Source organism: Chanodichthys erythropterus, chromosome 2, assembly GCF_024489055.1.
Source record: "Chanodichthys erythropterus isolate Z2021 chromosome 2, ASM2448905v1, whole genome shotgun sequence".
Classification (NCBI taxonomy): Eukaryota; Metazoa; Chordata; class Actinopteri; order Cypriniformes; family Xenocyprididae; genus Chanodichthys; species Chanodichthys erythropterus.
The window spans coordinates 26,786,490-26,812,398 of NC_090222.1; the positions used below are offsets into that span (position 1 = coordinate 26,786,490).

The 25,909-nt window shown below is 36.7% G+C and overlaps 1 protein-coding gene across 5 annotated transcripts in view; it reads right to left on the reverse strand.

The window, feature by feature from the left end:
* Window positions 1-25,909, reverse strand: part of sema6cb (semaphorin 6Cb) — a 162,329-nt gene that overhangs the window by 42,794 nt on the left and 93,626 nt on the right. For all 5 annotated transcript variants that reach the window (XM_067407138.1, XM_067407113.1, XM_067407131.1 and 2 more), the window contains 10 exons: window positions 18,610-18,806; window positions 12,251-12,365; window positions 11,743-11,800; window positions 8,572-8,628; window positions 7,336-7,437; window positions 2,923-3,013; window positions 2,526-2,648; window positions 2,355-2,443; window positions 1,809-2,026; window positions 1,518-1,649 (listed from right to left, as the gene is read on the reverse strand). In XM_067407138.1, the coding sequence (XP_067263239.1) occupies window positions 1,518-1,649; window positions 1,809-2,026; window positions 2,355-2,443; window positions 2,526-2,648; window positions 2,923-3,013; window positions 7,336-7,437; window positions 8,572-8,628; window positions 11,743-11,800; window positions 12,251-12,365; window positions 18,610-18,748 (1,124 nt within the window). In that variant the 5' untranslated portion in view covers window positions 18,749-18,806. The remainder of the gene's footprint in view (window positions 1-1,517; window positions 1,650-1,808; window positions 2,027-2,354; window positions 2,444-2,525; window positions 2,649-2,922; window positions 3,014-7,335; window positions 7,438-8,571; window positions 8,629-11,742; window positions 11,801-12,250; window positions 12,366-18,609; window positions 18,807-25,909) is intronic.

Sequence of the window (25,909 nt, forward strand, 5' to 3'; positions counted from 1 at the left end):
AGGTTGGATTTGTTTTGTTAATATATCCTTTGGTGCAAAGTTCTCATGTTACTCTAGGACTCTCTCATTTATTTTATAAAAAAATGTTGGGAAATATTACAATTGTTTTAATATCTTTTGAAATGTAAATTATTCCTGTGATTGCAAAGCTGCATTTTCAGCATCATTACTCCAGACTTCAGTGCCATATGATAATTAATTCTTATACGTGAAAATAATTCCAAAATGCTGATTTTGTGCTCAAGAAACCTTTCTTTTTATCAATGATGAAAACAGTTATATTATATTAATATATATATATTTTGTGTGATATATTTTTTTCAGGAATGTTAGAAATGAATAGAAAGTTCAAAAGGATAGTATTTATTTTAAATAGAATTTCTTTGAAACACTGTAAACAATAAAAATAAAATAAAATTATACCATGTTCTGTCTGAATACTCGATTCTGATTGGCTGGAAGGTGTGCATTAAAACTGTTTAATGCACAGGTAATTCCAAGTCAGTTTAAATCACCTTTCTATATTAACACATTAGTTTTATTGAAGCGCACACACACACACACACCCCACTCGCACACGAGAACAGAGTCCGCTCTGAGCACACACAAACATTTAGGATCACAGAAACTTATCAACCCTGGCCCGTGACTTTTATTAATAAATAAAGCTTTGCTACTGAATCTCCTTGCTACTCTACATTATATTTCTCAGCAACAAGGGGCAACATTGTTGGTTTCAAGGTAATTAAACAGCTTCATTGTTGAGATGCTGCACAGATAGAGGTAATTCACATACGCATCGCTCATCTCTCCCTCTCTCTCTCTCTCTCTCTGGACAATTAATTCAAATAAATGGTAATTCATTATTTAAAATAAATGTAATCTTACCACACTACTTTATCTCTGATTTAAAGTGTGCAGAATTCTAGAACTAACGAGTAGTAACTGACAAAAATAACTATAATTTTTGACCTTCTGGTCAAATATTGTGCTGCAAAAACATGAATAACAGCTTTAAGTTGTCAATGCTGTCAAATGACCATGGTAGAAGCGGGATAATCCACGGCTAGCTGTGCATCAAACGACTTGAATGCGATCTGGGGAGGCTTTGCATCGGGTGGTTCTTTGCCTCCACGTCGTGTATTAAAATCTTTAATTTTCAGCTAGCTGTGGATTATCCCTTACATATTACTGATGCCACAATTTTGAATGGTAATGTATTTGTATTCTTTTTAAACTCCTCTGCTTATAATTGCTGTCTATTTTCTTTAATTTTTGAATGTTTTCATGAATAATTAATCGAGAACTCAAAGCAGTATTTACTTCATGGTGTACTACTTGAAGACTACGCTCGGTACTATGGTATTTATAATATTTATATTGAAATTTTAAGAAAAAAAGAATGTAATCAATAGCATACTTTTTGCAGAGTTGAAAGTGGTTTTGAGAAAGGTGATATTTGCCGATATTGGTGTCAAAATGGTTTGTTAGTATTGTAATAACCCATCGTGACTCACCGGGGTTTGGGCACCATTTCATCAGGAACTGGTGTCCAGGCTGACTCGCTGTTTCGCTGCTCCTTAAACTTCCCATTAAACACTTTCTCTATGTCATCCATGTAGAATGCACATACAGCAGAACCAGTGATGCTGAGGAGAGAAAAACTCTGTTTTGTTTTCTCTATTGTTTCTGAAACTCTTAATCCAACAAACAAATCATTCATTCAGACCAAATGGATTGAAGCAAATTTAGGCAGTCATTGAAGTGTGTATGGAAATTTAAAATGTATTGTGGTGGGATTGTGGTACCTGTTTGCTTGAGTGGTAAAGACACCAAGCACCGCAGGCCTGTGGTTGATCTGCATGACGTTGGTTAATGACTGAAGAACGTCAAAGTAGAAGAACGAATCACCTGGAACTGAACAGTTCAACCGGGCTTTCAGGAAAGAAGTCCAGTAGCGCTCTAGAACCCGCGGAGAACCGCCGTTATCATTCTTACACACGCGAGCCACTCGAGAGAACACCACCTGATTTAAGTAAATGAAACATAAGGAATGTAAGGAAGTGTGCGACCTCTTTTAAACCTCTTCACTAGGATTGATTTAACAATTAAAAAAAGATTAATATATATACACACATAACTTAGCTTAAAACAAGAGAAAAAAACTGTCTGAAAAGAATTCAATAAACTTGATTAATGACATATACTCTGAAAACAAATCTTAATATCTCATGCAATTTCGTTTCAAGTAAATTTATATTGTTTTAAGGATGTCTACATATTTTTCCTGGAAAACAAGACAAAAATAGTAATTAGAAAAAATGATTTTTTGCAGTGTACTTGAAGTGTCTGACCTTGCCAAGGGTGGTGTACTCCACTGCAATCTCACTGAGAAAGAAGTAGACGTAGTTCCCATACTCAATGGCATGAAGGAAATGAGGCTCTAAATAAAGAAAAACAATTAAAAAAAAGAACAGAAATTATAGAGAAAAGCATTTTAGGTACCTGATTAACAGGTGACCCACCTCGTAGCCATTTTGAGTCGTATTTTACAGTACGCAGGACAGGACTGCTTTCTCCTAAACTTCGGTAAATCACTGCATCACTTGCTAGAAAATCCGTCATTGTGGCTGAATAAAAGTCACCGCCTGTGAAGTGAGGTGAGAAATATGTATTGATAAATCAAAACAACACAAAACCTCGTAAAGCGGAGCTCAGTTCAGTTCAGTGTGTATATGGCACAAAGAGAAAATGAGAGACGCGTCTCATCTCCCTCATGTCCCTTTTAAATCTCTGTGCGTCTGTGATCACTGCTGTCTCACTGAGACTTCCTGCACTTTGTAAAATGTCAGTGGAACACCAGTGAGATTACAGGAGATTTTGTGTCTTCCTCCCCAGACGGATGGTGCTCTGCCAACTCACCGGCGAACAGGCCAACGTTAGACTGGCGGGATTCGAAAGGGCAACGGGCTTGACCGACCACCTCCTCCCCATCCTGCTCCAGAGATGACATCTGACCACAGAGAGCGAGAGAGAGAGAAAGACCCCTTACACACACTGAGCAAATAAAGAACACTTCAAATACAGCACAAGGACAGTTTGAAAAACGTCCATTCAATTCATTGTTGTTTAAGATCATAATGGCTTTCAAACTTTGAGGTAAAATCAGGTTTGGCATGCCATGAGGGAGGAGTAAATGATCATACCCCTTTAATATTGTTTTTTAATATTGTAAATTCTGATTATTTGAATCGATCCAGAATCTTTTGAGAAAGATTAGTAATGCACTGGTGAATGGTTTACAATTTAATGCATGTTTTGAATGCCTGTTGGTGGCTTTTGCAAAGACTTTTGGGAGCTTGAATTCAGTGTTGTATAAATGCTTGTGGACCGGTGGGTGGTGTGTGTTTCGTGGATGTTTTGTTTTGTTCCTCTTTGGGAACTGTAGGTGTGAATAGTGCGCCAGCTTCTCTTGTTAGTCAGAGGCAGAGCAGAAGCTTCCGACCTGTGGTGTTCACAGAAAAAAAAAACAGCGTGCTAACTGCCTGTGTTGGGTGACACACACATACATGTGTACAAATCCACACAGATATTCAGCCTGCAGGGCTAGAGACGTCCTCACAAAGACGGCTGGATTACACACAAGCACAAATACACATTTAGCAATGCAGCTGAAAGGGTCCTGTGGGCATTCTGGTATTCAGGGTCACATTGTGTGTCATCCCCACCGGATTAACACCTACTGAACCTGCTGAAGCTCACCACCACTTACACTGACATGTAGCTCATAGGGATAGAGAAGAATAGAGGGGAATTAAAGCAGGAGCAGCATTGGATTGGTTCTATGTCAAAGGGAGACCATCTGTACACCTCTGTGCAGTAAAGACTGCTTGTTTGTTTTCTGTGGCTGTATATCACTTTAATATAAATGTGAATAACCTAAACCCTACTCATACAGAAGTGAATTGCAAAAACAGCATTTAAACCAGCCACCCTCAAATATGCACATAAATCCATGGACACATCAAGCCACAGAAGCAATTTACTCCCTTTTCTTTTTTTATTAAAGGTGCACTGTGTACATTTTAAGAGGATCTATTGTTAGAAATGCAATATAATATACATAACTATGTTTTCAGTGGTGTACAAAGTACATGTTAAGTCGCCATTTTGTGCCGGCATGTTTCTACAGTAAACCTAAATGGACAAACTTATCTACAGAGCGCGTTTCATCACTATGTTGTTGTTGTTCGTCTTTGTTGGTGTTTTTAGAGGCAACTTGCATCGTCACTACATTGAATACGCACAGAGAAGTAGTAGTAGCAGTAGTAGTAGTAATCATCTGCTTTATTAGAAGCAGAGACCGTTCTTTGTTAGAAGAAAGAAAAAACCTCATTGCTTGACTAGCTACTCTCTGCTGTCTCAGATGACAACGTCTTCATCCTGTGTCAGGCACAAACGGAGGGGTGAGAGCCGTTGGTTGCAATTTGCAACCTCTGTTAATTCTGCAATAGAAATAGTTTACTTTGCATTGACTGGCAGGCAGCCAATGCTGAGTTTACACTGCACAAATTTAGCCCCGATTTTTACTCGCTGACAGATTTTTGCGATATTGCCGACAAATGCCCGATATTGGAGGCAACTCGGTGCTCGTTCATACGAGTGACAATCATGCAGACGTGATCTAAGAGAATCGACGATTCTAAATATCTGGAACTGTCTGCGATTCAAAATCCTGCTATGTGAATTTTTTTCTGACTGACAGTTACATCGGTGATGACCTACAGCCAATGAGAGAGCAAGATACAGGGCAGTGGGAAGTTATAGACCAGAATTTCAGCATTATTTCCTTATTACTTCTCGTGTGTTTGGTTGTGAAACGTTGTTGCTGGTGATTCTTCCTTTTGTAAAGTCATGCAATGTGTAACCCCGTCTGTCACTGATCAGTCGTGCAATGTGCACACAGCAGCAACTGAATGCTACCCCAGATAGTCGTGCAGTGTGAAAAGAACTGCAATGTGAACTTGGCACAAGGTACGGCAGCCGTCATATCTTGCCATACCCAATTGATTCCCCTGCTCACCCCTTCTTTTGTGCATGCCTTGGGCGTGAATTATTTAAATGAGGAATATTGTGATGTGTACATTCCCTTGAAGAAACCTCAAGACTATAATCAAGGTGTTTCAAGGGGTTAAGAAACAGTGCTTACTGATATAGAGAATAACTCCCTTTGAAGTGGACTTTGCAGACCTTTTTTATGCTCAAACAGTAACATTACACACTAAAGTAAGTTGAAAATGTAATAATAAGAACCCATAATAAGACCTAATATTAACATAATATACCATAATATAGATATAATATACCTAATAATAATAATAATTCAATTATTAGTGTTTTAAAATTTTAAAATGAACAATAGATGACAGCAAATGTAATCTAAACGTAATAATATGGAAAGTTTAACAGTGAGAAAATAGTAAATTTAACTTTTCTCAAAGTCTAAAACTATATATTGTAACATCTATCTAACTATAACAATCTCTCCTCAACCTCTCCTTGCACAGTTTTCCAGAAAGTTCTCCACAGCTCAAGCTGTGAGTTGAGAGTGAAGGAATGCGTGAGGAGACGATGCAGAGGAACTGTGCGACATGATTTGCAAGACATGACATATTGTCCCTCTCCAGGGCTCTAACAGAACGGGCTTCTCCTCGGAGAGATGCAGAAAAACGAGACTGAGCACGAGAAATGGAGACAAACTGAGAAAGAAGTGGAGAGGAGGAGGAAAGAGAGGAATATGGAAGGAAGATGCCTTCAGGGTAAGGTGCATAAATCAGGATCTCCAAAGAGCCTCAAATGGAAAAGTTGAGAGCAGAGCCTCATCCGTGAGTTTAGCTGACTCCCTGCTGGCCTCCTTCAGAGTTTAGTCAGATTTACATGCTCTCTGGCAAACAAAAACACACACGCACACACACCGCTCAGGAACAGATCTGCTAATGTTGATGGAAAACCATCAATCGCAGGACAGGCATGATTCCACATCACTAAAACAGTGATATGTTGCATATATGTGCAGGCACAGAATAAACTATATTTTTAAGGAGCAAAAAAAGCCTTGAGATTCTTAAATACAATTAAAAAAAACTGCATTTAACATTTTATAACATTTTCAAATTAAAGTATTTCAGTAGGAGGGATTTTTTTTTTTTTTTGCTCTAAGGTAGCTATTTGATTGGATTGTGAAAAGTTACAAAAAAATCTATGATATTATTGGTTCATTTTAATGAAAGATTAATACTAGGGACATTAATTAAGAAAGTAAAAAGGATTTGATTTCAAGTTGTCTTTTAAGCAGGGTTTGTCATGAAAAAAAAAAAAAAATGAAAAAACAAAACATGCAAAATAGAAATAAATAACTAGCAAATAAAACAGCATTTACCATGTGTTAAAAAGAACAAAAACATTTCCCTCAGGAAACATTGATTGCCTACAACATAAACTATAAATTAAAATGTTGTAGTCACTATATGGTTCTTTTATTAAACGTAATAAATTACTGGTTTTTGATGTCAGACGATTCAGCCAATCATCTGAGCAAATGATTCAGTCACATTACTTGAAGCAAAGTCTAATTTTTGATGCGCATCAAAGAATTTATTCAGTAAATGCACTTCTATCATATTTTAAGTGCACGTCTTCTTACCAAATAAATAATAATAGTCAATCATCTGATCGAAATAATAGCAGCCAATCATCTAAGTGAATTATTCAGTCACATGACTTGAAACAAAGTCACGAAATTTAACACACATCTAGGAATTTATTAATTAAATGCATTTCTATCATATTTTATGAGCAGACCAAATAAAACATTTATCCACCTTAATTTTTTATGTGCATTTTAATATTTTCATTTCCCTGATTTTATTTATTGATGCTTCCATCCAGCATTTTTTATACCCCTAATTTCCTAAAAATAAGTGGATGGAAACCCGGTTAACACTTGACATTTGTTAATATCGCACAGTGCAACTGCAAAAAAAATAAATGTTTATTATAGCCAACAGCCAGTGTTGGTGGGACAAAACAGACCTCCCTCACAGAAAAAAAAATTGGATATTAATTCATTTCTGAGAAAGAGCACTATATATACATTTTTGAAGAGGCCTAATATTCAAATTCATGTTAATGCTTACAAATTTAGGTAGATGTGTGCATGTAGACTGTCAGTTTTGATTCTTTAAAGGGAAGCTTCAGAAATCTACTCATCTGTAGGAGGTTATAACTGTGTGTAAGTGAGTGTGTATGCGTGTGACAGAAATAGACTCATCATACCTTGTAGTTGCGACAGGTGGGGTTGAACGCATTGGTTCCACATGCAAAGAGAGTTTCGTCGTTACGTGGCACCAGCACTTTGATGTAGTTGTAACACTCATCCTGTGAAAGACAAGACACTGGCTTTTACTTGCACTATATATAACTCCTGCATGACAAACACACACAAAGACTGACTCATCCTGAAGCTTACAGCGAGCATCATTACTGACTCCCTTTTTTCCTTCACTTCCACATACAAATTACCATAATCCCTATGCTGAGCTCCAGGATCTGACTTGCTCACTGCAACACTTCAACCAACAATGATATTATAAAACCTGTGTGTGTGTTCAAATATCATCATGTATATACAGCCACCTGTGGTGAACCATTTAGTCTTAGCTTCAGACCATTTACTGACCATCTGATGCATACTGATTACAAAACTGGCAAGTGCCTTCTTGATCTGGCAATCTCTAATCTGATTGACTGGCTTGACACAACTTTAGGAATAAGAACAAGTTTGTTTTTTTTAGGGATTTATAATATTCAAATTCTGGAGGATAATTTTCACGTTTTGGCTGATAAGTGATAAATGGTTCATAGTAAAATTCTATGCTATTTTGTCCAAATAAATTTAAAAATAAATCATTAAAATCTAATAAATCTTTTAAAATGTTTAAAGTGAGTGAATTTAGGCAAAACAGATATTTTAAGATGGGCTAAAAAAATACAGTGTTACATAACTAAGAAGAGCATCTAAAAGTAAAAAAAAAAAAAAAATAGAATGCCCAATTAAATATTTAAAATCATCCAATAAAGATACATTTTAAAACATCTCTTAAGATAAACTTAAAAAAATATTTCTGATTAAAAAAAATATATTGTCCATTAATACTGATATATTATAATTTCTTCATACCGATATTTACTGCAGAACCATTCTTGGATTCAGACTGCTGGGCTATTTTATCTTCCTCACCAGTCTATTACTGTAGGATCTATTTTAGATAAATCCACCTCTAATGGGCACAAAACTACAAAATGAAATGTGGTTGTCAGATGCTCAGATGGTCTCTTCTTGTCTATCTTCCTGTTCTTTTCCAGAATAAGCTGCAATGTGGACCAGACCTGCCATTTAGATAAAGGTCTGTCTATGCGAGACTAATAACCACTTAATGCAACAGTTGCTGACTTCTATCACACAATTACAGGGAGAAACGGAAAGGAGAAATAAAAGAGTTGTGTACTCACGCTGTTTTTCCCCCTGACTGTGCATTTCTCTACATCTTTTGTCTTCCATGTCAGTTTCTGCCACACAAACAAACAAACAATCATGGGCTCATCACTATTCATAACAGCTGCAATAGGAAAAACTCATTTACTTCAATAAGCATCACACATAAACATAAAAAGGAGGAAAGACAGAGAGAGACAAGCAGCACTGAGCATCAAGAAGGAAAAGAGAGATGTCTCAGGTTGTTAACAATCTGAGTGTTTGTGGTGTGTGTGTGTGTGTGTGTGTGTGTGTGTGTGTGTGTGTGTGTGTGTGCGCGCGTGCTTGTTGGTGTCATTAGGTCAGGCTGTATTTCAGATATTTACTGGGCCGCCCCATGTCTGCCCACCCAACAGGAACAGCAGGCAATCAACACCCACACACACATACCATGACAAGCTAAAAACAACACTCTCACTAACACAACTATTTGCTGCAGTGACATCTTACTCTCAACAGTTAAGATAATAATGTCAGTGAGACCCAAAGGACAAATGAGTGAGCAATCTATCCATAAGCAGACTGTTTCATCAACACTAGTACATTTGATATGACTGCTGTAAGTCTCAACAACGTAGGATGAAAAAAGATTTCCATTGCTATTTAAAATAGCAAACTAATAAGTCTAACTAAATAACTCTTAACATTCAGAACTCAAAACTGCCTCCTCAGTCGCAAAGAAAGGGTCTTTCAGGGGGAAAAACAGCCACTTACCCTTACGAAAGGAAAATATATTTACCAATATATTGTGATATATTGTAATATATTATTTTCCCTTTTTATTTTCCAATATATTATATATTTGAATACATTGAATAATATATTGATTATACATACATTATACACTATATTATATATTCATGTAATATATTGCAATATATTGCAAAATATACAAATGATTGCCGCTTTCAATATATTACAATATATTGAACATGAATTATATAATATATGTGTTTATATGTCCCAAAATATATGCAATATTATATTTATAAATATCCACCATAATGTATTTAGATTTATATGGGAAAATGTTTTGGTAATATATGTAAAAATATAGTGCCTTTTTTGGTTTTGATTGCAATATATTTTTTTATATGCATCATTATATATACATATATGGTCTATGCATATATTGCAATATACTGAATAATACATAACGAATTGCTTTTCACATATTGAAAAATATGTGATAATATATTTACTAATATATCATAATGTATGTAATTTTATATTCAGTAACATACTTCTTAATATATAGATTTATATGTGATCAGATACGGTACTGCATGCATAATATATTGCAGATAGATTTACTCATGCAGTATAAACACATATGTAAAAATATATTATGAACTCATTTATTATATTTTATAATAATTTACATTTTAAATGTTTTATATTTTCAAGTTAGTTAACAAAAGCACACCTGCATGTACTAACATTTCTACCAAAGAGACTATCACTGTGCTATAGCGTGCACAACCGTTACCTTTTAAATAAAGTTATTATAGTCTTAATGGTATTCAGCCAGTCATAAACCTAACCACAGCCTCTGCTCTTCAGCACAGTGGTAACCCCAAAAACGCACACATACCAGAAAACCTTTTATATGCCAAAATAATACAACTTTAAACACTAACAGATCTCCTCCTATATCAATATTGAGCAAAAAACATGAAATAGTACTTCATTTTAACATTTACTTTCCTTTAACAGTCAGAAGCAAAGCATGCTGGGAACTAGAAGTCTGTTGTAACCACTGATTGTTACTCATTCCATGAATGTGTGGATATATATGTGTGTACAATACATTCACATGTATATGGGAACATGTGTGTGCAATATATATACACAATAAAGGATAAAACTTGATGAATGTAATGCTATTTTTGTCTTCATTTATACATATTTTATATGTATTATATATATTATATATATTATATATATATATATATATATATATATATATATATATATATATATATATATATATATATATATATATATATAATATAATATATATATATATATATATATAAAATACATTATATTTTGCAGTATATTTCCATATATTTTTGTTCCGTAAGGGTACCTTGAATAAGGTACAAAAATAGATTCTTAAACACCTTAAGATGTATACTTTCAATTAAAAAAAAAGCTATTTTTTTAAGTGAAAGCAGATGCTTAACCTTGAGAAATGTTGATCATGAACCTCAGGAGGTCATGCTAAATAGTACATGACCGATTTTATTTTCATTTTATATGAGGCCTATTATGAAAAATGTGTAAATGGGACATATAAATACAGTTTAAAATTAGATTTTGTATTTTCTTTATAGAAATAAATATTAAATAAAACTGATGACAGTGTTGTGTCATCAGTTTTATATTATGTTTTGGTAATAATTAATTAGTAAATAATTTGAAAGAGTTTTTACTATAGTTTTACTATCCAAATTATGATATTTCTGTATAATTTGAATTGCCTGATACAGTTGAGAAGGTAAAGAGCTTTAATGTGGGGCAGGGCAATATACAAACTCTTTTTTTTCTAAAGATTTATTTTTGGAGTTTGTGTCTTTATTGAGATAGTAGAGTAAACAGAAAGTGATGTGGAAAGAGAGGGGGATGGACTCGGCAAAGGTACGCGAGCCAGGACTCGATCTCGGGTCGCTGAAACGTACATGTCAGAGTGCTGCCATTGGCTCCGACCACAACACCAATTTTAAATGGGAGAAACAGACATTTGATGTGTTTAAAACAAGCTAGTTGTTAAAGCTCATTAACATAAACATATCTTACAGAATGTACAGTGGCTTAAACAGCCTATTTAATTCCAAGTGTCACACTGAGGGTGGAAAATGGTCGTGCGAAACTAAATTATGGCTGTTTTTTGTGTAAGAGACCTTGACTAACATTTCAAGTAGACCTCTGGGAAAAATAGACAATGTTATAAAAGTGTAGAATATGCGTCCTTTAAAGCCACCATAAAGAGAATTGCTCATTTGAAAAATGGGATTTCTGAATGGTCCTTCCCCAAAGACGAATAAAAGTGAATATTCCACTTTACGCACTCACAGCACTGATCTGAGAGAAAGAAAAACATTAGAGAAGACTGAAACATAAAGTTGAGAAAAAGGTGAGCTTACCTGTTGGGGGACGATTCGCTCCACTGAAGCGCTGAGGTTAATGGCGAAAACGTGATCTCTACAGAGACACAGAGAGAGACAGACAGAAATGCCAATATTCTCATCAAGTGTTTGAGCAACTGAGATTTTTTTTTTTGCCATTTCTTTCAATAAGTAACAATACAGTGCCAATAACACCTTGAGCTGAATTGAAGGGGGCAGAGGACAGCAAAAACGAGAGTGAGAGAGCATGAGTGGTGAAGAGACAGACACAGAGGAAATAGAAGGGGTGAGAAAGGTGTCAGAGAGCGAGCGAACATCCATCTGTCTGCAATCCAGGTCTGAATGAGACTGATTGGCCCAATCACACGACCTCTATCATTAGTGTGTGGGTCTTATCGCTGCGGGCGTCTGGAGAAACAGCAGATCCAGAGGTCTGGAATTCCTAGTCGATGTTGCATCTTTTGAAATTTGTGTGGCTGTGGTGTTGTGTGCAGTGCGAGCATGTGATTGAACTGACATGACATACCTTGCAGCAATGTAGACCATGTGGTTAATCCGCAGCATCCTCTGAAAATCCAGCCCCAGTCTGGCAGTGTCGTTATCTGACATGTTCCCCTGGAAACTGGGGTACAGGTAGGTGTCTTCATGATGGGGAAGAGAAAAGACCGAGTTAAAATCAACTAGAAATGGTCACTCTCTACCATCTTGGTGTCAGTGTAGCACCTGAAGGATTATTCTTATTTTCACATCAACATTTTCAAATTAAGTGTAGCTTAACAGCAATTTAACCACCAATTTCAAGTTCCAGGAAGGTAACAAAGACATTGTTGAAATAGTCCATGTGACTGCAGTGGTTCAACCGTCATTTTACGAAGCGACGAGAATACTTTTTGTGCACAAAAACAAAACAAAAACAATGATTATATTCAACAATATCTTCTCTTCCGTGTCATTCTCATACAGCGTTTACATCCAGTGCTCCCAGGTTCTACGTCAGAATGGCGAGTCCTGATCGGCCGGCTCCTGCATCAGCATCACACGCATGCATCGTGCTCCTTACAGTATGTGATCAGCTTTGGCCAATACTGAGCTAGATTTCTGACTTAGAACCTGGAAGCGCTGGATGTAAAAAGCGTAGAACAATGACAGAAGAGAAGATATTGTTGAATAAAGTAGTTATATTTGTTTCATTTTTGCGCATAAAAAGTATTCTCGTCGCTTCATAAAATGAAGGTTGATCCACTGTAGTCACATGGACTATTTTAATGATGTCTTTAGTACCTTTCTGGAACTTGAAATTGGTGGTTAAATTGCTGTCTATTGAGGAGTCAGAGAGCTCTCGGATTTCATCAAAAATATCTTAATTTGTGTTTCGAAGATGAACGAAGGTCTGTTTTGGAATGACATGAAGGCGAGTAATTAATGACAGAATTTTCATTTTTGGGTGAACTAACCTTTTAAGTCTTCTTGTCTAGTAAGTCTTGTCATAAAAATTTCAGAAGCAACAATAGAAAAATGCACTTTTTTTTCCTGTTTTTCAAATAAAAAAAGTTATTTTAAATTGTAATAATATTTCACGATATTACTTTTTTTGTGTGTATTTTTAATCAAATAAATGTAGCCTTGGTGAGCATAAAAGACTGCTTTTAAAAACACTAAAAACCGATCCCAAACTTTTGAACGGCAGTGTACATACATATTTTCACTTAAAAATGACAAATTCTGTAGTGTGGATGGAGACAAAATGTATTTTGGTGGTTCGATTCAATCATTTTCTGTCTGGGGGCCTCGATTATAAAAAAAAAAAAAAAAAAAAAAAAAAGCCCTCCCACATCAAAAACAGTTTAATGTTTATAGTGATTCATATCACATTCATATCACAGATCTCACTTTGCTGTTAGCAATTATGATGTGCAAGTGTGTTTACACTCAGAAATGTCATTTGCTAATTAATCTCATTTGCACTTAAAAAGATTACTTTCGAGCACAATGCCAAAGATGAGTCAAAAGTCACTTTGGCATGCACATTCTTTCAGAGGTCAAGTAGGTTACATTTTCAGACCTGCAGAGACATTCACAATGACCTGCAGGGACCTTTAATTTGCAGGTCTGTTTGAAAACTGTGCACTGCTCAAAATTAGCAGACACAGGATGGGAAATATGACCTTGGGGTGGAAATAAAATATAATGATTCCTGTTACTACAGTGACTCAGAGATTATGAAAGTATTGTTTCGAGTTTCTCCTGAGCTTGGCAGACCACAGGTGGCCGCAGCAGGAACTGGAGCTCGCTCTGATGTTCAGGAGCTACAGTAAACAAACATGTAAGGGTTAAACTGGAGCAGAAACTTCACTCTTTTTTCAAAGACACTGACTGGGTAAACACCATCATCTGATCTCGGCAGGATCATCCCTCAATAAAGATCACCCAGAGTGTCTGCATCTCAACATACAGCCAGAGCCAATGAACCAGTGATATGAGAAAGAAACTTCAATCCACATGACTCTCACAAGTCTGAAAAACACTGCATGAACTCACTGCATGAGAATGAGTATTCTAGAATTCTCACCTTCATTCTTCAAAATGATTTAAGATTATTCAACCAAACTGAAGTTATACATTTTAAAGGATGGAATCTGAACTTTGATTTTAAAATGCTAAGCATCATAAACTTGCAGACTTTGTAAACGGTTACAAAGAAAAAGCATCTTACACTAATCAACTGAGGATCACACACTACCAGACTTTCAAGTTGTTCCAAACACAACAAACTCCCACAGAAACATACGCCTCCTTGCTAGGAGACGCATGACAAATGAAAATAATGTGTTCTAAAATTGCCTCAAAATATCAAATACGTTTGATACACCATACACTACACGATTGTCTGGGAAATCTGTCAACTCCAACTGCCCAAAATCTTTCAGCAACTAGCATCAACTCACCCAATTATAAATTGGGGCAAACAAACATCTGGACAGTGTAGTGTATTCCAGCCTTATGGCAACATTCACATTGAAGGTATTTACTAACAGGTCTAATATATATTTTCAATCTGCCAAGTTTCACATACTGTCTGGATGAACATAAAACCAAAGTTTCTATTCTCATAATAGCAGTGAATAACAATAAACTAGCGATGTTCTATTGACATTAGAGGCCCATATCAATAGATTAAAAACAAATAAATACAAATAATATTTTCGTGTTATGGCTGATATAACTCTCAAAGTGACGGTAGCCATTGACTTGCACTATATGAATCACCAAAGTCCCTTTCAAGGAAAGTCTGTTCACTTGGCGGCCATATTTGCAATACCTCCGGGGAGCTATTTCAGGCACATCCTGAAATCTCAAAAACTGCTTGCCGAACTCATAATTAAATAACATTTTCAACAAAATCTGACATGAACTATCCTATAAATATTGTTTCTTATGCTCAAAAAGCTTATTTTTCAGGCTAGATGAGCCAACGCGCATGTGCAGTCCTAAGCACGAGTCTCAGGTTTCTATGGGAACCAGAGCTTCTAACGGCAGCTGCAATGATGCAATGACTTTAATCAGCGATTGGCTTTTTTACTTAGAAGGTGGGATGTATTCCACAATATCACACTTTGCAGTTTCTCCCATACATAACTAACAGGAGTGAACAGTCTTTCTATATCTATAGTCTTTGTAATCACCAAGAACCACAGTTTCAGCAAAAAACGTTCTTTACTGTTCTACTTTAATCTTCTGTTACTGGCCTGTGGGTGAGTAAATTAACGGCAAATTTTTGGGTGAACTATCCCTTTAAGTACAGATCAAAGATGATCACACTGGATGCCATGAGAGACAACTAGTCCAGTGTGGTTCTGTTCATATAGCCCAGATTTAACGAACTCAGCTCAAAAAACATGGATGCCAACAGTGAAATCAACAAAGATGCCATGTTTTGTTAAAGCCTGTTAAGATGCTACTTTTTTTTCACCAGTAATGTGTAGGCTGCACCAAGACCGCAGGGCTGATGGGACCATCTATGGTGGATAGAGGTAGACTGGTCTCAAAATATGCAAATGCACGAACTGCAGTAACAACTAGTTTTTCAATTCGGTTCAGAACAAAGACAATCACATTGAACAATTAAATTTAAAGTTACACTGTAGTTTAGGGTCCAATTCTCACTATTAACTAGTTGCTTATTAGCATGCATATTCTTAGGATATTGGCTGTTTATTAGTACTTATAAGCACATATTAATGTCTTTTTCTGCATGACCATACTCTACATTCCTTAATCCTACCCAATACAAAAACTTAACTACCTTATTAACTATTAATAAGCAGTAATTAGGAGTTTATTCGGGCAAATGACCCCTAATGTGACCAAATTTACTCCTGAAAATTAAGATGACAATTGCTATTAAATTATACATTAAATGTGTAATGTGTCCAAGCAAACTGAACAACTAGTTAGTGCAGTGACAGCACTCGCTGCCAGCTCTTCTGAGCTGTTGTGCTAAAAAAAAAAAAAAAAAAAAAAAAAAAAAAAAATCACAGAAATGGAGGTACCTGTCTTGACTAATTTGCATATTTTGATATGGTCTCTCTGCACTGTAGTTGTTCCCACCAGCCCTGCACTCCACAAGAAACCCATATATTATAGTCCAGACCAAACATGTTTCAAACCATCATCTTAACAAGAATAAACATAACACAGGTTGTTACAGTTGGTTACATGTTGCAGTTGTCACTCCCCTAAAAGAATTTGATGTTAAGATTTTTCGTTAAGAGTGAAACCATATTTAGCTACAGTGTGAACATAGTCACACTCATCTAATGGGTTTAAAGGCTACAATGTGTAAAGGCTCTAGCACAAAGCAAAGTCTCAGGATGTAAAACCACACACACATACAGTAAGCACATAAACACTCACACAGGTGAAAATGGTTGATAAATGGGTCTCATTACTCGTGTGATGTTCTTTTTGGAGAGCTCTATTAGCCCAGCTATCTGTACACCAATGGCCCTGAGGCTCAGTATCTGTTTTTGAGTCCAGCTCTCTCAAAAATGTGGTCCACTCATTTCAGCAGAACAAAAGACCCTGCAGAGCTCTTGTACCTGCTCAAACATGTCCTCCCCCTCCCCCCCAGCCAACTCATCAATCATATGACAACCATCATGCCGAATTTTTTTTTTTTTTCATAATTTAAATGATAGGGAATGAAAACAGAAATGGGACTGCAGGCTAGATTTAAGCTTCAAACTTGCAGCCCCCGCATGACTTAATAGCTAAAGCAAAAGTACAATTCAAAATTTAACAAAATGTATTCAGAATTGAAGAATCTTGAATCTATCCATCTGTCCGTCCATTATTCCATCCATCTTTCATTTTGTCCATCCATCCATCCATCCATCCATCCATCCATCCATCCATCCATCCATCCATCCATCCATCCATCCATCCATCCATCCATCCATCCATCCTCAAAATTTTCAATCAAGATTTTTTTAAGCTAACATTCAAAGCTTGTATTAAAGGTGCTGTATGAAATGTTTTTGACTGTACTACAGCACAAAATACCATAATATGTTTGCAGAGATTTAGGAAACATGCTAAGCAGCCAGTTATTCTACTTTGAAATGTGCGTTCCGTGTCAGAATGTCTGTTTTTGTTTTGTGCCATGTGATCCTGCCCGCTGCCAATTAACCCAATAGTATTTCAAAACCCCAGGTTGCCAGTTGGCAGAAAACAGCGTTGTGCAGCCATGGAAGTCTCCGTTCATCTTCGGAATACAAATACAAAAGTTTTTTTTTATCCCACATAGAAATGTTATGAAGTGATGAGAATACTTTTTGTGTGCAAAAACAAAACAAAGATAATGACTTTATTCAACAATTTCTTCTCCCCTGCCATTCTCAGTTTACGTTGTATAGACAGTGCAGGCTTCCAGGTTGTACGTCAGAACGCCGACTCAGTCTTGGCCGGCTCCTGCGTCAGCATCACATGCATGTGTCGTGCTGCTCACGTGTACAGCGTCGGCCAAAACTGAGTCGGCGTTCTTACGCAGAACCCGGAAGCCTGCACTGTCTATACAACGTAAACAGTGTTGAATGTGGTAATTATGTTGCTTTCTATGGGGGATAAAAAAAAAAACTCTTGGATTTCATCAAAAAAATATCTTAATTTGTGTTCTGAAGATGAACTAAGGTCTTACGGGTTTGGAAAGACATGGGGGTGACTACTTAATGACAGAAATTTCATTTTTGGGTGAACTAACCTTTTAAGAATTATGAAAAATATAGTGCTGGATTGCATAGACTGTATAAAAATGGGTTGTCCCCAAAATATCAACATAAAACAGTAAACACTTCTATCACACCTCATTTGCAATTGAGTCGGCCTTTCTCCACACTGCTGTTTGCTACACAGCCAAGACTGAGGAGTTTTTATTTGCCAATTAGTAACAACTTCACAGCAGCTCCAAGTGAAGCTGCTCTCTCAGACCCAATAGGTTTGGAAGCTGGAGAGTAGCATGGGGCGGAAAACCAGGATGGGGTAGATTAGGGCTGGGAACGTGAAGGTGGAGTGAGGATGGACTTGGCAGCCGTGGCTGCTGATATATGTATTTGGCGTGTGAAATACTTTACGCCTGCCAAGACCTGATTGCTTGGCAGGCAGTTTACTTTTAAACTCTGGGTACGGTTTAATGCGCCTATTGCTATATATCATGCAAGATAAAGCATTCATCATTCCAAATGTCTTGATTGAATTATAAAGATATGAAAACAAACTAAGGTTTTAACACTTTTTGTATGCCTGAAGTTAAAAACTAATCAGTGAAATGATGTCACTTTTATCCCAGGAACTGCAGTGCTAAGTGGTGTTTCATAGTTTCATACTTACGTTCACTACCAACGGTGCTGATGGGCTCCAGGTCCTGAGGAAAGGGCGTCGCACCATGGCACAGATGCTTTAGGCAGGTGAGGGCGAGCGTGAGGGTCAAGGCCAAGAGGGGCCGCGACCCCAAAATCACCAACCTCATTTCAGCTAGAGCATAGAAGTCAGCCACACAGCATGACACAGAGTAGATTGAACACCACCTGAAAAGACAAGAAAGAGGGCAATGACAACTGCCGTTTCTGTAAAAAAAAAAAATCACTGCAAAAATCACTTTGTATGCTTCTACCTGACTGAACAACTTGTACTGTACATGTGACTGAATGATTGTGAAAGTCATTGGCATATCGTTCCAAATCTGACTTCAAAATGTGAAATGTTAAAAATTGTGCTTTTAAATCCAATTACAATAAATGGGGACCTAGATTTTAAAGCTTCAGAAAGTGGCATTATATGGTTCGTACAACTTCAGAAGTCTAATGCAGCACATGAGGAGTCACATGCACTGCACATCTTTTAGGATACTGCCATGACTATTTTGCATCATTTTTTAAGCTTGAAAGAGTCGCCATCCAGACTAACTGCCTGGAAAATATATAGCAACAAGTGCAATGTTCCTTTCTGGATGAAAGTGAGCCAGATAGGTTGTCAACAGGGTGAGTAAATAATGACTGATATTTCACTTTCACTATCTCTTTAATGAAATGTAATATTCAAGCATCCTACAGTCAGACAGTGACAGCATATCTCTTATTAACATGCCCAACGTAATAATGGAGAAACAGAGCTCAGGAAAGAAAGAGATGGACTGAGTGTGCGAAAGCACAATAGGTTATATTATAAGGGCCCCAGCCTGGGGGACACCTGGCTCATTGACTCGAACTGTACAGTCTTTCACAGGTGACTTAACTCAATTAACCGCAAAGGCTGCTGGGATGCCGTCTCAGTCTGTCAGCTTTTACACGAGGCCAACAGGGATGGATCAAAAACTTATTTTCAGGGCAATGGAAAAAATGAAAATCTCTTGCCAAAAAGTTCTATTGAAAATGGGCTGAATTATTGATGGCCGCTTTGAGTGTTTGTATTAGATTCATTATAGACTGAGATACTAACATTAATGAGTTTGGCATTAGGTTATATTATACACAATGCAATGGACAAAAGTTATATTATACACAATGCAATGGACAAAAGAGGATGGACTGTCCTCTAATACAGTGTTTCTCAACTGGTTTTGCTTTGGGATGCAGATTTTACATCGGAAATCAAGTGGCATACATAAACAAAAATGCACTTAAGAGGAAATACAGAAATATATTAATATAAATCACAAACCCCATTGGTCAAAAATATGGAAAATTATTAACATGACTGCTTAAAAAGGAAAACAATTCTGATTTCTAAATCGCTCTTATATTTTGATTCTTTTTTCAATAACTGACTGCACAAAATGCATTTATCCTTGTTAAACCAATATTTAAATGTAGTCTGGGTCATATTTTTCTGAACTTTTGAAGTCCTGAAACCAGTCTACGTCTGCCTAAGTTGGCTTATTCCAAGTGACATGAATGTGCGCCAATTTGCACAATCTTTAACTTCAACATAAAGATACAGGAAACATTTTCTCTTCCTTTTAGAAGCAGATAAGTCTGTTTATTTTTCTATCATAATTATGCATGATTAAATGATTAGTTGCCTTTTTTATTTTATGTTTTTCCCTCCTGACTGCAATCAGAACAGACCTGTGACTCATTTCTGTTGTGACCCATCAATTTAGAAACACTGCTGTGTGTCCTTTAAATTTTAATGATCAGCCTGTATTTTGGATCAGCAACTCAAATAAACATCTCACTTTAGCATTATATCAAGCCCGATCAGTATTAATCACCTCCTGTGCCCACACAGATACACACTGTCAGGGCTATATAATGGGACATTATGTCTGATGGATTAGCTATACTTCGAGAACTGAGTACAGGGACAGGGTGGTACGCTCCTAATGGAGCATATACACACACGCTCTTCTAGAACTAATACAGCACAAATGTGAGACATCATCTTCCCCGGACTGAAGCTGAAAGGATCATGGGGTTATTTTCATATGGACAAACAAACAAGACATCACAACAAGATGAGCACAATCTATGCCATCCGGATGTCTTGTGACTGCAGAACCAAAGCAAAAAGCTGTGTTGCTTTTCAAGGAATTGATGATGGGGTGATCATGTGAAAACTGACGAATACAAGAACAAGAGAGGGAAAAGAAAAAGGAGAGAGAAAGAGTATATCTAAACAAATGAAACAAATATTATGTCCAAAATCATCCCACCCCCCTTTTTATGGATTAAAGGTGCCCTAGAACCAAAGGTGTCCCCTGAAAGTGTCTGTGAAGTTTCAGCTCAAAATACCCCATAGATTTTTTAAATTAATTTTTTTAACTGCCTATTTTGGGGCATCATTAACTATGCACTGATTCAGGCTGCGGCCCCTTTAAATCACCTATAATCTCAAATATAATACAGTGCATTTACAAAGTTCACACAGCTAACCCTCAAATGGATCTTTACAAGATGTTCGTCATGCGTCGGATCATGTGTGTATAGTATTTATTTGGATGTGTACATTTGATTCTGAATGAGTTCGAGGCTGTGCTTCGTGGTGAAAGCTAACGTTACACACTGTTGGAGAGATTTATAAAGAATGAAGATGTGTTTATGCATTAACAGTACATTAGCAACATGCTAACAAAACATTTAGAAAGACAATTTACAAATATCACTAAAAATATCATGATATCATGGATCATGTCAGTAATTATTGCTCCATCTGCCATTTTTCTTTACCTAGTCTGATGATTCAGCTGTGCACAGATCCAGACGTTAATACTGCACTGCCCTCGTCTAATGCCTTGAACATGGGCTGGCATATGCAAATATTGGAGTCATACATATTAATGATCCTTACTATTACATAACAGTCGGTGTTATGTTGAGATTCGCCTGTTCTTCAGAGGTCTTTTAAACAAATGAGATTTACACAGGAAGGAGGAAACAATGGTGTTTGAGACTCACTGTATGTCATTTCCATGTACTGAACTCTTGTTATTTATCTATGCCAAGGTAAATTCAATTTTTCATTCTAGGGCACCTTTAACTACTAAAGTCTCATCCTAATATTTTTTCAATATAAAGATGCCCCTTTTTAGAGACTCAAAAGTTTGAGACCTCAGCGGTGTTGTGTAGATAAGACAAGACAGCCCATTCCTCTGCTGCTCTCTCTGCTGCCATTAATATATGCTCCAAATGGCATCTCAATCAGCACTCAAGGCTGATGTGAACACTGATAGGACTGGGAAACCAGTGAATGTGTCCCTCAATTAATTAAATGACCTAAATGGATTTGGACTTAATTACTTCCCCTCAGCTCATTCTCTCTGTCTCTGTAAAGCTCTGCAAATCACAGCCAGGCTAAAGCAAATGCAGGTTCCAACAATGGTTTACAAGTCTTGGCACAATGATTTTCAGCCAAGTTTCAAAGCAGAATCACAAGTATTGTTCACAGAGAAGCAAACACCCCATTATGTAAAAATTCTGCTATTTGGTTGACCGTATGTTAAATGCTAATCAATAACATTGACAAGACATTTATGGTATGCCAATCTGACATTAGCTAAAGGATCTTCTTCAGCCACAGAGAGCAGTTGTTGGGTAGATAATCTTTCAAAGCCATATTAATTTTCTTTGCAAAAATATACACTGCACAGACACATACAACCAAAGAAACTGCTCTATAGATTCTAGTTCAATATCAGAACTTTCAATTCACCAAGAAATGAAAATTCATGTCAATGTCAATCCAAAACAATATGGCACCTCATTCTTCCGTAAAATGTCAAAGGAGTAGTTATATATTGAATATTGAATATACAGAATATTGAATATTGTTATATACAGAATATTGGAGCAGCTATTTTCTATACAATGAAAGTGGATAGTGAACATCTCCAAAAAGCAAACAATAAACAAAACAGAAACATAGAACATAGAAGACTTGGAATGTAGTGCAGATAATACATTTGTGCGAGAAACAGGCCGAAAAATGATTCGCTAATTTTACAGCTCTGGTCACCGTTAACTTCTATTGAATGGAAAAGTGCAGCTTGGACATTTTTCTTTAGTACATTCATCTACAGTTCAAAAGTTTGCACTGATGCATTTATTTAACATTCATTCAACATTGATAATAGTAAGAAATGCTTTTTTAGTATCAAATCAGCATATTAGAATGATTTCTTAAGGATCATGTGACACTGTAGTCAGGAGTAATGATGCTGAAAATTCAGCTTTGCCATCACAGGCATAAATGAAAACTTAATATATATTCAAATAAAAATTGCAACAATATTATTTCACAATATTACATTTTTACTGTATTTTTGATCAAATAAATGGAGACTTGGAGCATAAGAGACATCTTCCAAAAACATAAAAAAATCCTAATGACCCCAAAGGTTTCAATCATAGACTGTAAATAAATATGGAAGGAGTGTCCGTGACATCACCTGTAGGTTTCTGAAGAGCATTTTTAAAACCTAAAGCCGCCCGTTGCCATCTTGGCAGCGCATCCCCGAGCGTCACTCCCAGATAACAGAAAATGGGCAAATAGGCAGGACGTGGGTGGAGCTGAGGTGACGTGACGGCAATACACCTGTCACTCAAGTGGCCGTGCCCTTAATTATGCTGAACTGTAAGGCTTAATATAATTTAAACAGATGAGTTATAAAAAAAAAAAAAATTACCCCCCTCACAGTCATGAAGGGCATAATTAGCTATATAGACCAAAACCACAATTTGTACCAGCTGTTAACATGTTTTTTTTTCTGCTGTAAAGTTGGGCATTTTGACATGGGGCTCAATGAGATTCTGCTCCCTTTTGGAGCCTGTCCCTAGCGGTCAATCGATGAATTGCAGTTTAAGGCACTTTCGTAATGGCTTCAAGAGAAACAGTAGTTTACCCCCCTTATCCAGGCAGGTGGTACACACAAATGTGTGTGCGTGTTTGCAAACTGTTCGCATCTCTCTCCGTCTTCTAATCAGTGTGCATTCATGTGGCGTTCGAAGAGACGCAAGGCACTGATGAGCAGACAGCTGTCGATATTTGACTAAACCCCTGCTTATCCCTCACTTCCTCCATGGGGTCAGCGCTGGCTCTCTGTTGGCTCGATGTGGGAAGAGCACCAGGCCCCATTGCGGGTCCCTGGTAAATGAAGCAGAGTTGTTGCGGCGGTGGGGAGAAAAAAGGCTGCACTGAAGTTTGAGGAGGAGAAATCTCTTGAGCTCTGGATTGATTATCCGACATTCATTTGGATTTACCAACAGCTCCTTGGCTTGCCGTGTGCTCCGCGCATCCCTCCCTCTCTTGCAGCACTTAAAAAAAAAAAAACACTTGCCAAGGCCAGCATGGAAACCCTGAAGGGAAGAGAACGGCGAGTTTTTATGGTGCACGACCTATGCGGTCGTATCACTTTTAAAAGATCTATATTCATTTACAGGTTGACTCTGTTTAACAAGCTTGGCTTTTATCACTGCTGGCTCACGATAAAAATTACTATTAAAATCTTACACGGATGAATTTAAATTCCATCAGCGGTTTAATACCTGCTTAAGGAAACATCATGTCAGCCAAGAAGGGAGAAAGAAACATGATTTTTAATTCAAATAAGATTTAGGCGATCTTTAATGTGATTCACCCCCTTTTGTCCCAAGTGACACATAAAAAGGACACACTTCACTCACTCCCTCTCCCTCCTGCTCCCATTCTCTTCCACTCTGGGACCCTTTCACACCCTCAGAAGCAGAAACTGAATGAGTCTCCTCTCTGTATACATGGTCCAACATAATAAAGTCTGGTGTCCCTGGGCTCCTCTGTCATTTCAAACACGATTAAGCACATTAGTGCTCTGGCTCTCCACGGCCCATTACCCAGCAACCCCGCTGTCAGCGACCCACAAGTAGCTGTGAACAGGGGCAGAGGCCAGCCTCTCTCTCACAATACTTATAGAGTTCCTAGAATCCAACTGAGTCGAAGATTCTACAACTTCATTCTGAGTTGATAAGATTCAAAAACCCTGCGTGAGTTCAATGAGCCAATTGAAACCCCTGGGAAGCCTCTTCCACCAATATGTGTCCAGTATGAACCTTTTCGGAGCGTTTTCACTAAAGCAAAAGCAGATCTGGGTTAGAAAGCTGTATTTGAGATTCATTCAGTGAGAATGCACAATATAGTATATCGGTATCATAATGGTTATGGTCCAAATATTTGTGACTTTTTAGTTTATCGGTAAGCAAATATCAGATGTTTAATTGTGCAGCTCCCTTCCCTTTTTACCTTTACGGTCACCTAACGCTCACCTAAAGGTAATCTTAAAATAATATTAATAATTTAATAACAGTTAAATGTAGTTGTTTTCAAATTTTGAAATAAAATATTTATTTTTCATTCAGTATATTATTGCGATGCTTAAATGCATTCATTGTTAGTGTTTTATTTTTGAAGCAAAAATAGGATACAATTTTAATAACAGCCATAACAAAATAATTATCTGTTAATTGGTATCTGCCAGAATTTAAATATTCTAATGCTCACTTAAAAGTAATCTTAAAATAATAAATAAATAAATAAATAATAATAATAATAATAATAATAGTTTAATAACACTGTTAAATGTAGTTGATTGCAAATCTTAAAATAAATATTTACTTTTTATACAGTACATTATACTGTTATATTATACAGTGGCATGAAAAAGTACTGTCCTGAGTAAGATATTTTACATACAAGATGTTTGCATTTAGTTCACAAGACAAAACAATAGCTGAATTTATTAAAATAACCCAATTCATAAGTATGTTAACCACTGATTCTCAATACTGTGTGTGGTTACCTGGATGATCTACAACTGTTTTTATGATGGTGATGGTTGTTCATGAGTCTCTTGTTTGTCCTGAGCAGATAAACTGAGCTCTGTTCTTCAGAAAATTCCTTCAGGTCCTGCAGATTCATCAGTTTTCAAGCATTTTTGCATATTTGAACCCTTTCCAGCAGTGACTGTAGGATTTTGAGATCTGTGTTTTCATACTGAGGACAATTGAGGGACTCAAACACAACTATTAAAAAAAGGTTCAAACTGATACTCCAGAAGGAAACACGATGCATTAAGAGTCGGGGTGTGAAAACTTTTGAACAGGATGAAGATGTCACAATTTTTCTTATTTTGTTTAAATATAATTTTTTCCATTTAGTACTG